Raw genomic sequence first — 15,209 nt, 5'->3', positions numbered from 1 at the left:
AATTTGCACTTAACTTTGAAAAAATATCAATGTTTTTACTTTTATAACTTTAATAAATCAAATATTATTAACATTTTGATTACTAAATATCAGTGTATGTATATTAAACTGACAATACACATTCATTTGTTTACCACAGTATCAGCACCTGGGACCTTATTATTTTTTAATCCTTTTAGTACTGTCGCTAATTCTTCCTCACAAAACAAATCTTCCTTCACCTCCAAGGTATTACCAACTTTTTCATTTTCCTCTATTATCTTTTCCTTGCAACTCTATCTCGGTTTAGTAAATTATCAAAATGTTCTGCCCATCTCTCTATAATTCTTTCCTTATCACTAACTGTGGCCCCCTTCTTATCTTTAACTGGGACAAGTCCGGATAGACTAATTCCACTTAATTTATTAACATGCAATTACAATATTTGACGATTATGCCGTCTAGCTGCATCTTCCAGATCCTCGGCAATTTCATCCATGGTCTGCACTTTGCACCTTCTTAGTTAATATTTCAATGCTTTCTCCACTTTCTTTACATTTCTCTTTTTTATCATATGATCTATCACTCAGATAACACTTGTACAAGCCCCTTCTCCTCTCTATTAAACATAAAGCTTTTCACTAATATGCCTAGCTGCGTTTCTAACTTTTTTCCCTCATACACCATCAGCAACTTCACAAATTGTTTTCCTAAAATTATTCCATCCATCTTCTACATTCTAAAATTTAAACTCTTCAGTTTAGTATTCAGCTTTTCCTAGAAAGTTTCTCTCAAATTCTCAACCTGGAGTCTATTAACATCATAACTTCCCGGGAGGTATTTACCCCTTTGAAACTTCAGCTTTAAATCAACCCTAGACACTACTAGACGGTCATCTTTACTTTTAACATCAATAACAGCACCCCTATACACCCTAGTATATTGTATTAATTCTGCCTGTCTTCGGTTTACAATAAGATAATCAATAAGGTTTACTATCTTACCATCACGTGAACACCACGTTAACTTATGGGACATTTTATGACCAAACACTTTATTAGTTATAACTAGGTTGTTATACCTACATAATTGCAAAAGTCTGTAAACATTACGGTTTTCTTTTACTACACCAAATTTACCTAGGCTAGAACACCATCTACTTCTATTTCTACCGACCTGGGCGTTAAAATCTTCTAATAAAAACACCATATTTCTACCTGGGACCCAGTCTATTTGCTCCTGTAACTGTGAACAAAATGCATCTGAGTCAAGAGTATCTCCATCAGTCGGTTCTACAGGGGCATATACTACTATAACTGATACCCTGAACTTTAGTCATAAAATGAGCGATTAGTATTCTATTATCAATACCTTCCCACCCTAAACAAGACTTAGCACCTTCCTTATTGATCAAGAGCCCTACTCCACGTCTATGTACCCCATCCTTTCTGCCTGAGGAAATAAATCCTATATCACCTAATTTCATGCTTCCAAACCCTGAGATATGAGTTTCTGAAACTCCTAATAAGTCCAATTCAAATCGTCTGAATTCGTCAATCAAAATATCGGAACGATAGTTATTTTTTAATGTCGTGATATTCAAATCTGCAATTTTCAGATATTTTAAATCATTGAAAATGTTATGGCCTCAGGAAAAGCAATGGTCCCAGATACCAGTACAGGACGGGGACCAACACATCTTCTAAAGTCTACACCGAAGCGCTTAAGCGGGCTTAGAACCGGACATCAAGAAGTCCCTGGGACCTACAGTTTAATGGAGGATTGTGCAATCCTGGGCCCATATCGGTCACAACATGGTTTTCAGCACTTGGCGATGCTCTTCTATCAAAAAGAGTCGAAATCCTGCACATTCAATCTCAAGTCTATTACCTCCGACTCATTATATATTCATGCATACAAATATTATGATACTATGGGGAGGTAGCCCATAGTAGATAAATTAGATAGGAAGAGGTTTTTCAGCCCGAAAATGCCACCAAAAAAGACCAAGAGCAGAAGAATTATCCATTAATCAGAATCTCCTGCGAATGCTGTGTCGTTTACTAGGCTATAATTTCCTTGAGCGGCGCCACTCCTCAAGTGGGAATAGAGTTTGCCATAAGGTCCCCAGTCTTGCAGGTACCCCGACAGGGTCGAGGCAGCCCTTTGCAGAGGCCGTTGTCCATAGATATGGATCTTACGCCCTGCCGCAGTTGTCCTCCTCTAAAGGATCCTCCCAAGATGGTGTTCGGCGTCACCATGCAATTTCACCCATTACTGGGAGAAGGTTTGTAACCCACAAGACATGCCCACACACCGATGGGCCCTACTGAGGGTACATTTGAGGATTCTTCTTCCTCCTCCGCCTGTATTCATGGCCCCGGGCGAGGGTGCACCAGTTTCTATTACGGACCCCCAGGGACAAGGTCCCCCCTTGGTCCATGCCTCCTATGGTGGTATTAGTATTTGCTCGCCAAAGAATCTGATCAAAATATTTAAAAATGTGGTAATTTTAACTATTTTGTCCGTTTCAAAGAGCATAGGACATTAATAATAGACAAAACTTGAGTTCATGTAATAAAAAAGACAACTAACGCCATCCAACGTTACCCCCCCTCCCCCAAAAAAAAAACGTAAAGTTTATCATAAAAAAAGATAGTTGTATCATGCCTCTATAATTTGGTATACATGCTATAATTTGGTATGACGTTTAGTCAAATCATTGGTAAATTAAAACAGCTTAGGTGTTTAGTATAGGTTTGAAAGTTACAAAAGATGCATTTGGCAAGGTGAAGTCGGCCGTGTGAAACCCAGGAAAGGTGTGATTTTAATTCCGTAGCTATTTGATTACGAAGCTAAATTTGCTAGTCATAAAAAACCTCTACGAATGAAAATGCAGAGGGAGGAGGGGGAAGGCGAATATAAGGATCATTGTCAGTGACCAATTTTTTAACAGGGACATTTGAACTTTCCAATCCGTCATTTTATTTTTCTATGATCGAGGATTGGCAGGGGACCGATACAGCATTAATGTTTGGAAGAGGGTAATAGAAACGTGACTCCCCTATCAGTATTTTTACCCCTCTGACACTATAATTAGTGAATTTTCGCATTCCACCCTTGCATATTATGCATACTATCCCAATATAAAATATTAGAGAAAGTTAAAAAAAACATTAATGAGTGAAAATTACTCTAGATTCTGAGTCAGCATATCTATCATTTTACTCAAGATTCAGCATATGATTTAGGCAGGGTAAGACACCCAGTAACTGGATAGCTAATAACCAGTTTGACAGTAAAACCTCATAGAACCTCTATTGAACCTCTATTATACCACCTAGAAATAAGATTGTTTTACCTTGAATTGTATAAATTTTCCTAATAAAAATATGATTAGCTTGAATATTTTAGCCATAAACAATGCTATATATACTAATGGTCAGTAGTAAAGCCTAACCTTTGTTAAAAATTTAGAGCCTGAGTCTTCACATTGGACAATACTGGATAATCTTGGACACAGGGTCTCAGAGCTAGAAAAAAAAGTACCTAAATAATAGACAGACTCTGGCAAAAGTCAAAACTGATATCTAATTCCTCCTTCCAAGATCCTCCTCCTTCCTTGATTTCCAAGAATATTTCTGATCTATGCCTTTATTACGAAAGCAGAGAGGAGAGTCAAACCCAAAAAACAAGCAAAAATTAATTCCATATAGGAGGAGGACTGCCCCCTCATCAGCCCCCCACCTTCTTTGCGGTCATTAAAACTTAGGAGGAGGCTCGTTTAATTGGAAATTGAGAGTTGTAGTGCCTTTTTCAAATAAAAATTGACTGAAGAGCAACCAGCCCCAATGCTATAACTCTTTTTGATATATACATATACTATCTAATCAACATTTCAAGGTACCTATTTTGTTCACAATAGTTAAATATATCAATAAATTTACATCCAAGGGTGAGATAACCCAGCAGCCCATAAGGTAAGGGTCATGAATTATGTGAACTGTCGATTCTTTACAGATAGATTTTATGGTGGAAAAGGGGAGAGATTTTTGATCTTAGGAGTCCAGTGGCGTGAAACTTTCAGGAATTATTGTCTTGGTCCAAAAGATTGTCAACATTTTCTTTGGGAAGGGGTTAGGGGCCCAGAAATGAGCCATAAAAACATTTCCCCGGTTAGTTTGAAACTTACAGCTGTAAGTCCTTGAGCCAAGGCGACTAGTACACAAAAAATTATTCAAAGGATTAGTACCTTTGCTTTTGCTCGAAATGCAGCCCAAAAAGGACCAACCCGCTTTTCCCACCCACTTCAAATGCATGGGGCTATCTTAGAAACTTGGAAGGGGGCTTATTAAATTGGAAACTAAAAGTTCTTGTGTCCTTTTTAAAGGATGAAAGCTACTGCGGGGGGGGGGGCAATCAGCTTCCCTGTTGGTTCCTTTTCTGCTATTCAGCCCTCCTGTAACCCCTAGGATATTGAATCAAAATTTGAAGATTATCTGTTTTATTCAAAAACTTTAAATGCCTAATGAAAGATCTTAAGCCGAAATTGTACGGGCAATTTCGTCAATTGTACGGCAACATTCGTATTGTATTGTATACTATTGTATTCTTCAATTGTACGGGCAACAATTAGCCGCTTCTGTCAATTATTATTTGTCTTTGGTTAAAAAACATGAAAATTTATTATCTCCACAAACTTTCTTAAAAATTGCAAGTAGCAAATAGTGATTCCGAAATCTTTTAAAAAATTTAACCATTTTGAAATTGGAGATAAATCAAAATTAAAAAACAAATTAAAGCCTAATGGCTTTAAAGCGCTTAGTTTCTGAACAAAACAGAGATGTTTTCAACTGTCTAAGGACCTAAATTCTGTTGAAATCCTCTTAATAAATAGGCTTCCATTTGACATTTTTATACGAATTAAGGAAATGGCCATTAGATCTTTTCGTCATGATTTTCTTATGTCTAATGTTCGTCAGGTTGACAAGCTTAATAAACTATTCTTTCAGAAGCTCCAAGATTCGGATGTTTTTTATCCTTGTTTTTGTCTGGGTCCAGCAATTAAGAATTTGTCTTTTAAACCTCTTAATATTCAACAGGAGGCAGTTTTGTCGAAGGGTTCTAAGTTCTGTTTTTAAACACCAATCTCCTATTAAAAAATAACTTCAAAGGTGGAGTCAGAAATTATGGCTTCTATAGATAAAGTTGAAACTCCTAAAGAACTTAGAGCCGATATCGTAAGAAAACTAAACACCTTTAATATGAGCAAAATTGGAAAAGACATCTCACAAAAAATGACATTAAAATAGCTTTCAGATTTAAAAAAGTATAAATTCCTTACTATCACCGTAGTCGATAAAGGAAACGGTGTTGAAATTATGAACACTGAAGATTATGATGATCAAATGAAAACCATTATTTCTGACAATATAACTGACAAAAAACTGGATTTTGATCCTACAGATAAATATGTAAAATCGACAAGAAAAGAATTGGAGTCATTGAAATACAATTTTCAAATTACCCCACAGTTTTATAACAAATATTATCCTAGGGGTTGTTTGGCACCCCAGATCTATGATATACCTAAGATTCATAAGACGGGAGGACCTTCCGCCCCATTGTGTCAACTTTTCCGTCACCTGTTTCGAAATTAGGAAAATGGTTGTCGGTAGCATTGCGTCCACTTTTGGGAACATAAAGATCATATTTAAAAATTTCGACTGATCTTACTAATAAATTGAGAAATTTCACGTTGGAGGGAAGTTCAATTCTCTGTGGTTTCGATGTTGTTTCCATGCATTCAAATTGTGATTTAAAAAGGTGGGAAGACATTTTAAAAAGTAAATTAGAAAAAACACTTTGATTTAATACAAGATGTGACTTTAGCTAGTTTGGATATCGAAGTCATTATGAAACTAATTATCCTAGTAAATGAATTTTCTTTTTATTTTGGTTTTAGAGGGGTTTTATAGACAAACTTTTGGGTTACTTATGGGGCTTCTCTCTCCTTTATTGGCAAATCTTTTCATAGATTCTATTGAAACCTCAGCTATACACAGTTTTAGAATCTCCCCTTGCTTCTGGGGTAGGTTCGTGGATGATGTGGTTTGCGTTTGGAAACATGGATTGGACTCCTTAGACCTATTTTGTAAGCATTTAAATAGTTTTGATACAAATATTAAATTTACAATTGAGTTTGAGGAAATGGTAAATTGACCTTTTTGGATGTTTTATTACTCAAAAGGGATCTCCATTAACTTTTCTCGATTTTTAGAAAACCGACGCACAATGATAGGTCTTTGAATTTTCATTCTTGCCACCCTATGTCGGTGAAACGGGGGGTTGTGATTTCACTGCTGGATAGAGCCTTTAGAATTTGTTCCCGGGAATTTCTGGATTCTGAATTGTTACACTTGAGGGATATTTTGTTTTGTAACAATTACCCAATTAAGTTCATTGACAAAATAATTGAAAATAGACGTGTTAAACATGATAGTAGGTTTATTGGAATTTCTCAGTCTTTAAATTTAAATGTATCAAAAAGCTTAATTTTATTGCCAGATCTACCTGGTTTGGGTGAGAACCTTTCATGGATTTTGCGTAAATTTAATATTGATAGATGTTTCCAATCGTTGAGGTCAATGGGTAGTTTCTTTAGTTCTGGTAAGGATTTAACCAGGGGAAATTTAATAAATGGGGTGTATAAAATTCTGTATTGAACATCGAAATTCAATAGAAAAAACCCTACAATTAAGCAAGCCTCCGGAAACTTTTGTTTCAACATTAGCAGAACATATTTGGTTTCAACCAGATCAATTTGTAAAATTTGACGAGGCCTTAGCTATTTCAAATGATTTATTAAAAAAAAACTTTTTCCACAAAATAAGTTTTTCAAAGAGAAGTAAAGAACTCCGTTAAACAAAAATGAGCAAAAATAAAATCAAATAACTTACCAAGCGTGAAACTACCACAAATCAGCATCGATAATAAATGAAACCCAAAAGGAACAGAAATTAAAATAAATAACCAAGTCAACCTCAAAACGAGCAGAAATTAACATAAGTTGGACGCAAAACCCCTATGCCTTCCCGAGGCCAGAACAAAATTTGCACTTTACTGAAAAAATATAAATCATTTGTATTTTTTCAGTAAAGTACGGTTCAATAAAGTTTCAACTACGTTGAACAAAATGGATATCTCAAGACTTTGATTAAATATTTTTGGGGAAATGGTGGGCGTAAGAGGGGGGTTAATGACTCTCCACTCACTTTCGACTCATAAAAAGGGCAATTTAATTTCCAATCAACTGAGCCCTTTTGAAGTTTCTACAACAAAACTTTCAATAAAAATCTTATATGCCCCAAGAGCATAACTTATAACCCTTGACCTAAATGCTGGGAGAGGGGGGGGGTGTCATTCTCAAAGACCTAATTTCCAGAACTTTCTACTTCGACTTTCTACTTTCTGCGTTGAACAAAATGGCTATCTGAAAATTTTGATTGGATGTGTTTGGAGGAATGGTGGGCGTGAGAGGGGGGTTAGTTACCCTCCAATCACTTTTGATTATTACAAAGGGCACTAGTCCTCTCAATTTCGAATTGAATTAGCCCTTTTTGAAGTTTTACAACAACTCTATCTATAAAAACCTTATATACCCCCAGGGCAGAACTTACAACCTTTGCCCTTGGGGTTCTGGGGGGTTTGTCATCCTTAAATACATAATTTCCAGAACTTTCAACTACGCTGAACAAAAATGGCTATCTCTAAACTTTGATTGAAAATGTTTTGGGGAAGCTGGTGGCGCGTAAGAGGGGGGTTAATGACTCTCCACTCACTTTCGACTATTAAAAAGGGCAATTCCAATCTCCGAATCAAATGAGCGCCTTTTTAAAATTCTCTACAACAACTTTATATATAAACTTTATACACCCCCAGGGCATAACTTACAACACTTGTACTGAGGGCTCTAAGGGGGTTATAGTTGTAAAAGACTAAATTTCCGGAACTTTCAACTACGTTGAACAGAATGAATGTCTCAAAATTTTAAGTGGATGTGTTTGGGAAAATGGTTGGCGCGAGAGGGGCGTTAGTCGCTCTCCAATCACTTTCAACTATTTAAAAAGGCACTAGCCCTTTCAATTTCCAATTGAATGAGCCCTTTTGAAGTTTCTACGCTTTCAATAAAAACCTTATATGCCCCCAGGGCATAACTTATAACCCTTGCCCTGAGGTTTGTGGGGGGAGGGCGGAGGGGTTGTCATTCTTAAAGACCTAATTTCCAAAACTTTCAACTACTTTGAATAAAATGGCTATCTAAAAATGTTTATTGGATGTGTTTGGCGAAAAGATGGGCGTGAGAGGGGGGTTAGTTGCCCTCAAATCACTTTTGACTTTAAAAAAGGGCACTAACCCTTTGAATTTCCAATCGAATGAGCCCTTTTTCAAGTTTCTACGACAAGGATTTCAATAAAAACAATATATGCCCCTAGGGCATAACTTATAATCCTTGCCCTGAAGACTGTGGGGGGGGGAGTGCCCTGCTCAAAGGTATAATTTCCTGAACTTTGAACTGCGTGGAACAAAATGGCCATCTCAAAATCTTTATTGAATGTGTTTGAGGAAATGGTGGGCGTGGAAGGGGTGTTAGTTGCTTTCCAATCACTTTCGACTATTAAAAAAGGCACTAGCGATTTCAATTTCCAATCGAATGAGCTCTTTTTGGAGTTTTTATGACAACGTGTTATATAAAAACTTAATATGCCCCCTGAGCATAAATTACAGCCCTTGCCCTAAGGGCTGTGGGGGGGAGGGGAGGTTGTCATTCTCAAAGACCTAGTTTCCAAAACTTAAAACTACGTTGAATAAAATGGCTATCTTAAAATTTTGATTAGATTTGTTTCAGGAAAAGGTGGGCGTGACAGGCGGGTTAGTTGCCCTCTAATCACTTTCGACTATTAAAAAGGGCACTAGCCCTTTGAATCTCCAATCGAATGAGCCTTTTTTTAAGTTTCTACGACAAAGCCTTCTATAAAAACCTTATATGCCCCCAAGGCATAACTTGCAGCCCTTGCCCTAAGGGCTGTTGGGGACTGTCCTCAAGAACATCATTTATATCTTGAAATCAACTACGCTGAACAAAATGGTTATCTCAAAATTTTGATTGGATATGTTTCGGGAAATGGTGGGCGTGGAAGGGGTGTTAGTCACCTTCCAATCACTTTCGACTATTAAAAAGGGCACAAGCCAATTCAATTTCCAATTGAATGAGCCCTTTTCGAAGTTTCTACGACAACTTCTTCGATACGAAGTGCCCTGCTCTAAAGGAAAAAATTAATAAATAATACATTGTGCCAACATCGTTCTTATATGCCCCCAGGGCATAACTTAAAACCCTTGCCCTGTGGTTATGAGGGAGTGTCCTCCTCTTTACTTAGTCCCCGTTTTTTCGTCTCGTTCTCGAGTGTCCCCGTTCTTTACTTAGGCTGCGCGATCGCGCTGCCTATGATTTACACAACAACTTTCAATATAAACCTTATATGCCCCCAGGGCATAAATTAAACCCTTGCACTGAGGGCTCTGAAGGGGTTATCATCCTAAAAGACCTAATTTCCAGAACGTTCAACTACGTTGAACAAAATGGATATCTCAAAATTTTGATTGGATGTGTTTTGGAAAATGGTGGCCGTGAGAAGAGCGTTAGTCGCTATCCAATCACTTTCGACTGTTAAAAAAGGCACTAGCCCTTTCAATTTCCAATTGAATGAGCCCTTTTGAAGTTTCTACGACAACGCTTTCAATAAAAACTTTATATGCCCCAGGGCATAACTTACAACCCTTGCACTGGGGGCTCTGAGGGGGGTTATCATCCTAAAAGACATAATTTCAAGGACTTCAAACTACATTGAACAAAATGAATATCTCAAAATTTTGATTGGATGTGTTTTGGAAAATGGTGGGCGTGATAGTGGCGTTAGTCACTCTCCAATCAGTTTTAACTATTGAAAAACACACTAGCCTTTTCAGTTTCCAAATGAATGAGCCCATTTGAAGTTTCTACGACAACACTTTCTATAAAAACTTTAAATACCCCAAAGGCATAACTTACAAACCTTGCCCTGAGGGCTGTGGGGGGACGGGTTGTCATCCTTAAAGACCTAATTTCCAAAACTTTCAACTACGTTGAATAAAATGGCTATCTAAAAACTGTGATTAGATGTGTTTGGGGGAATAATGGGCGTGGGGGGGGGGCTAGTTGCCCTACAATCACTCTCGACTATTAAAAAGGGCACTAGTCCTCTGAATTTCCAATCGAATGAGCCTGTTATGAAGTTTCTACGACAACGCCTTCTATAAAACCTTACACGCCCCCAGGGCATAACTTAAAACTCTTGCCCTGAGGGTTCTGGGGAGTGTCCTCCTCAAAAAAATATTTTCTGTCTGGAAATCATATATGGTGAACAAAATGGTTATCTCAAAACTTTGATTGGATGTGTTTGGGGGAATGATGGGCGTGGGGGGGGGGGCTAGGTGCCCTCCAATCACTTTCGACTATTAAAAAGGGCACTAGCCCTTTGAATTTCCAATCGAATGAGCCTTTTTTGAAGTTTCTACGACAACGCCTTCTATAAAACCTTAGATGCCCCCAGGGCATAACTTAAAACCCTTGCCCTGAGGGTTGTGGGGAGTGTCCTCTTCAAAACATATTTTCTCTCTGGATATCAACTACGCTGAAGAAAATGGCTATCTCAAAATTTTGATTGGATGTGTTTGGGGGAATGATGGGTGTGGGAGGGGGGGTAGTTGCCCTCTAATCACTTTCGACTATTAAAAAGGGCACTAGAACTCTCGATTTCCAATCGAATGAGCCCCTTTTGAAGTTTCTGCGACGACCCCTTCCATATGAAGTGCCCTGCTCTAAAGAAACAAAATAATAAATGATACATTGTGCCAACATCGTTCTTGTAAGCCCTCTGGGCATAACAAAAACCCTTTCCCTGAGGGTTGTGGGGGAGCGTCATTATCAAAAACGGGTTTTATATCTTGAATACCCTTCCGTAGAACATAAAGGCCATCTCACAATTTGGATTGACGGTGTTGTGGGGAAGTATGGGCGTGGGGGGGGGGCTCATTACCCTGCGATTACTTACTACAAATAAAGAGGGCACTAGAACTCTCAATTTCCAATCGAATGAGCCCTTTTTGAAGTTTCTACGACAACTCCTTTGATACGAAGTGCCCGGGTATGGAGGAAAAAAAAAACACATTGTGCCCACATCGTTCTTTACTTAGGCAGCGCTATCGCGCTGCCTATGATAAGGGGTACACACAATGGGCGAGAAAAGCCATTGAAATTAAAAAAAAACATATGTTTGCTAACCTTTCGATAAATAGGGACACGGATAGTTTAATATTGACCCAATTTATGATAATTTTCTAAAGAGTGAATCAGCAGTCAATAAGGGAGTTAAGATTTTAAATAATTACCAGGGGACTATTTTACCTACTAGACCAAAACGATTTGCTTCAATAATAGCCAATAAAAGGATTATTTCGCAACAGAATAATTAAAGTAATTTCCAGTTTTTTTATTTTTCCTCAGTTATTCTTGTGCTCTCACTGAAGTAGCTCTATAATACCATCTTTTCCTTATGTGGATCAGTTTGTGCTAATTGTATATATATATATATATATATATATATATATATATATATATATATATATATATATATATATATATATATATATATATATATATATATATATATATATATATATATATATATATATATATATATATATATATATATATATACACACACACACACATATATATATATATATATATATATATATATATATATATATATATATATATATATATATATATATATATATATATATATATATATATATATATATATATATATATATATATATATATATATATATATATATATATATATATATATATATATATATATATTTTTGTGGTGGTTTTATTGTTTATTTAGTTTTAGCTTGGTTTTTTATCTTGTTCTTCTTGTGTTTCTTTCGTGCTGAAGACGCCTTGTTTGGATACAGGCGAAATATCTACGTTGTTTTGCATTTGTCGTCTTTTTTCTCCACTGGCCGTAGTCTCGTTTGCTGTTTTTTTTTCACTTAGATTTTCTCATTGCTGGTTTTTAAATGTCTAATAAGCTTGGCTTTGGGATCAATGTCACCTCCACAACTCCATTGCTGAGCTTTAATTTTACTCTGTTATGAGAGTAAATTACTGTGTTATTTTACTCTATAAGCTGTCCTAATGAATTTCTTCCGTCCTGAGAACACCCCCCCCTTCTGCTTAAAATACCACATTCAAACCCCTATCTAAAAAAAGAAAATTATATTAATAAATCAGTTCAGATTCACCTTTTGATGAATTCCCTTATCATAGCTCCAATATTCACATATTAGCCTGCGAAAACCACTGTTCAGGATTTGAGAAAATTTATGAAAAAAACTTAGAATATATTCCAGGAGATTTTCATTTTTGTAAGTTCTCAAGCATAAAGTACGGTTCAGAAACAGTGTACTAAGCTCTACTAGAGAGTCAAAAAGTTTTAAGCAGTAATAAAGAATTAAGTAATAATTTAATTAAGTAATGTAATTAATTAAATTAATAACATAATGAGTTGTAATTGTAATTAAGATAAATTAATTAATGTAAATAATGTAATTAATGAATTGATGTAAATAAGTAATAATGAATTAGGTATTAAAATTGAGCTTAGCCTGGTGTCACATTTTAGTCAGGGACAACTGGTTGATTTCCAGTCAATACAGACGCATCTGCAATCAAAGAGGTCTATAAGCTCTTCATCGGCAATATTGCTCCCAGAGATAAATCCTGACATTATTATGAACAGAATCATGATAAAACTGAGTACAGGCTTCCTCATAACGTTAAAAATATGACTAAAATGATTAAAACTTACACTGAATTGCTTTTACAAAGACAAAGAACTTAAACAGCTTTTAAGTATAATATAGTAAAACCTTATGATGACGTCAGTTGCAAGTGGGATTCGCTCTATGCTATATGATTACAAGCAGGAAAAAGCATACGGCTTTTTCTTATTCTCCTAGAAGGTTCTAATTTGAGCGAAACATTATTACAATGTTAAAAAAGGCTCCAGTTCCATGACCAAAATTGCATAAATCTAGAAAAGATACTACGATGTGGGCTTTTACTTCCAAAGTAATAGAATGAATTCCAAAATACATAGGAAGGGTTGCCACCCCTAACGATTTATCGCTATTCCTAGTGTGTTTTTTTCTTTGCTGATAACTTTATTTTGGTAGTGATTTTTAGTAATTTTTGAAAAACAATCCAATTATTTTTTTTTACTATCAGAGATTTGTTTTATTAACGCGAGGATACCACAAAACTTCAATGGAAAAGGCAAACAAACGCTTGATTAAGAATAAAAATTAGTGTTGGTATTCTAACTTTGAGGAGACAGCCTGGGGAGAAGAACATGAAGGATGAACATATAAAGACCAAAAAGGTTGGAGGGCAACTAGCCTCCCTCCCATCCGATCAAAATTTTGAGATAGCCCTTTGATTCAGCGTAACATACAATAATTACCATAAACATGGCGACTTGACTAGGTAATGGTGCCAATTCAGGAAATTCCTCTTCAATTCTGAATATAAAATTTGTGACAACGTTCCTAGTCAAGTTTAATGGATCCTTTTTTGTTAGCAAGTTCCTTGGGAATTCCAAGGTTTAAAAGTATTCTAATGATTTCAACGTTATTATTATGCAACCAGTTTACGTTATTAACCTCAAAATTTCCTTTTTTTCCTTCAATATTTTTTAATGGAAACAGAGACACAGTTGATTTTGCATACCTATATGCATAAAATCAAGTGCTTGCATGTTTATGTGTGGTTTTATAGGTATTTTCATTTGAAAAAAAAACTAAATCCCAAAGAATACTCAATGAAAAAGCAAAAGAAAACTCAAAAGAAAAATAGAAAAAAGAAACCTAAAAAAAGAAAGCTTGAAATGACGTCACGATTACGTCATGGAAGAGGCGATGGCAAAGCTGACGAACTTAGCAAGAAAAGCGAGCGGAAGAAGTCAATAAAACGTTATAATCGAAGACCAAAAACCGTTATTAACCCAGGCCCAAGATGTCAAAAGTTATGAGCGGAGGGGGGGGACAAAAATCAAGGGTTATTGCCAGCGCTATACGCCTGAGCTATCTCCAGTAGTTGGCGGAGCGAAAGGGGGTAGGCAAATAAAAACACGCAAAGGTACAAATAGTATACCTATATATAAAATATTTTGTTATATTACTATAATAATATACTTTATATATAACATATAATATATTTTGTTATATTACTATAATAATATACTTTATATATAACATATAATATACTTTTTTCTACCAAAAATGAAGCTGGTCGTTTGCTAGCATAGATGTACATGCTACTGTAGAAGCTTAAGGATTGGCTTAACTTGTAGATCTTAGAATTAGCAAGATCAAGAAAATAAAAGCTCAAATTCCTGCAAATAATTCAGATTCAAGCCTTTATTAAACTTTTTTATTAAAGACTGACATTTGCTGGCCCTTACTTTTTAAGGTCAAAGATGGTCAATCATCTGACCTACAATACCGTCAGTGGATTTACCCTATGCTGGTCTTTAATTGCTCAAAAGTTAGAAAAGCTAAAACTGAGCAAATTAGAGCGTGAAGAAGGTAAGTGTATCTTATATCTTGTGTAAGTATTGGTTTGCGGTTCCCATGAGGTTTATTTCTTATTTATTTATATGATTGCACTTTTTTTTTTCAGTATATATGTAGTAAGTGAGTAAAATATTGAGTCCTGCCACAAACAAATCTGTACAGATTTTCACGTGGTAGGTCTGTTTTATATGATTTTTTTTTGTGAATATTGGTCTTTAGTAAAAATTAATTTCTCTCTCTATTACTCTCTCCATACAATCCATGCCATGTTTGGAGCTTTGCCAAAATATGGCATAAGTGTCAGCTTTCAAAACAATTTGGTAAACACACAAAGTTCAATCATTTACTAGTGTTTTTAGATTAGAGAAAATTTTACTATTGTTAATGGTATGACTTACCACTAAAGCCAAGGAATTACCTATATTACGAGAATATTTTTCATTCATACCAGATACTCAGCAATTTGCTTTCTCTTTCTGTAC

The 15,209-nt window shown here is 35.8% G+C and overlaps 1 protein-coding gene across 1 annotated transcript in view; it reads right to left on the bottom strand.

The window, feature by feature from the left end:
• LOC148946351 (rab3 GTPase-activating protein catalytic subunit-like) overlaps positions 1 to 15,209 on the bottom strand; it is a 242,629-nt gene that overhangs the window by 207,593 nt on the left and 19,827 nt on the right. The window contains exon 5 of the mRNA XM_089097676.1: positions 12,338 to 12,354. Coding sequence (XP_088953802.1) covers positions 12,338 to 12,354 — 17 coding nt within the window. The remainder of the gene's footprint in view (positions 1 to 12,337; positions 12,355 to 15,209) is intronic.

Source organism: Artemia sp. Qi Xiang Cuo, chromosome 12 (assembly GCF_049724085.1).
Source record: "Artemia sp. Qi Xiang Cuo chromosome 12, ASM4972408v1, whole genome shotgun sequence".
NCBI lineage: Eukaryota > Metazoa > Arthropoda > Branchiopoda > Anostraca > Artemiidae > Artemia > Artemia sp. Qi Xiang Cuo.
This window is presented reverse-complemented; position numbering and strand designations above follow the sequence as displayed.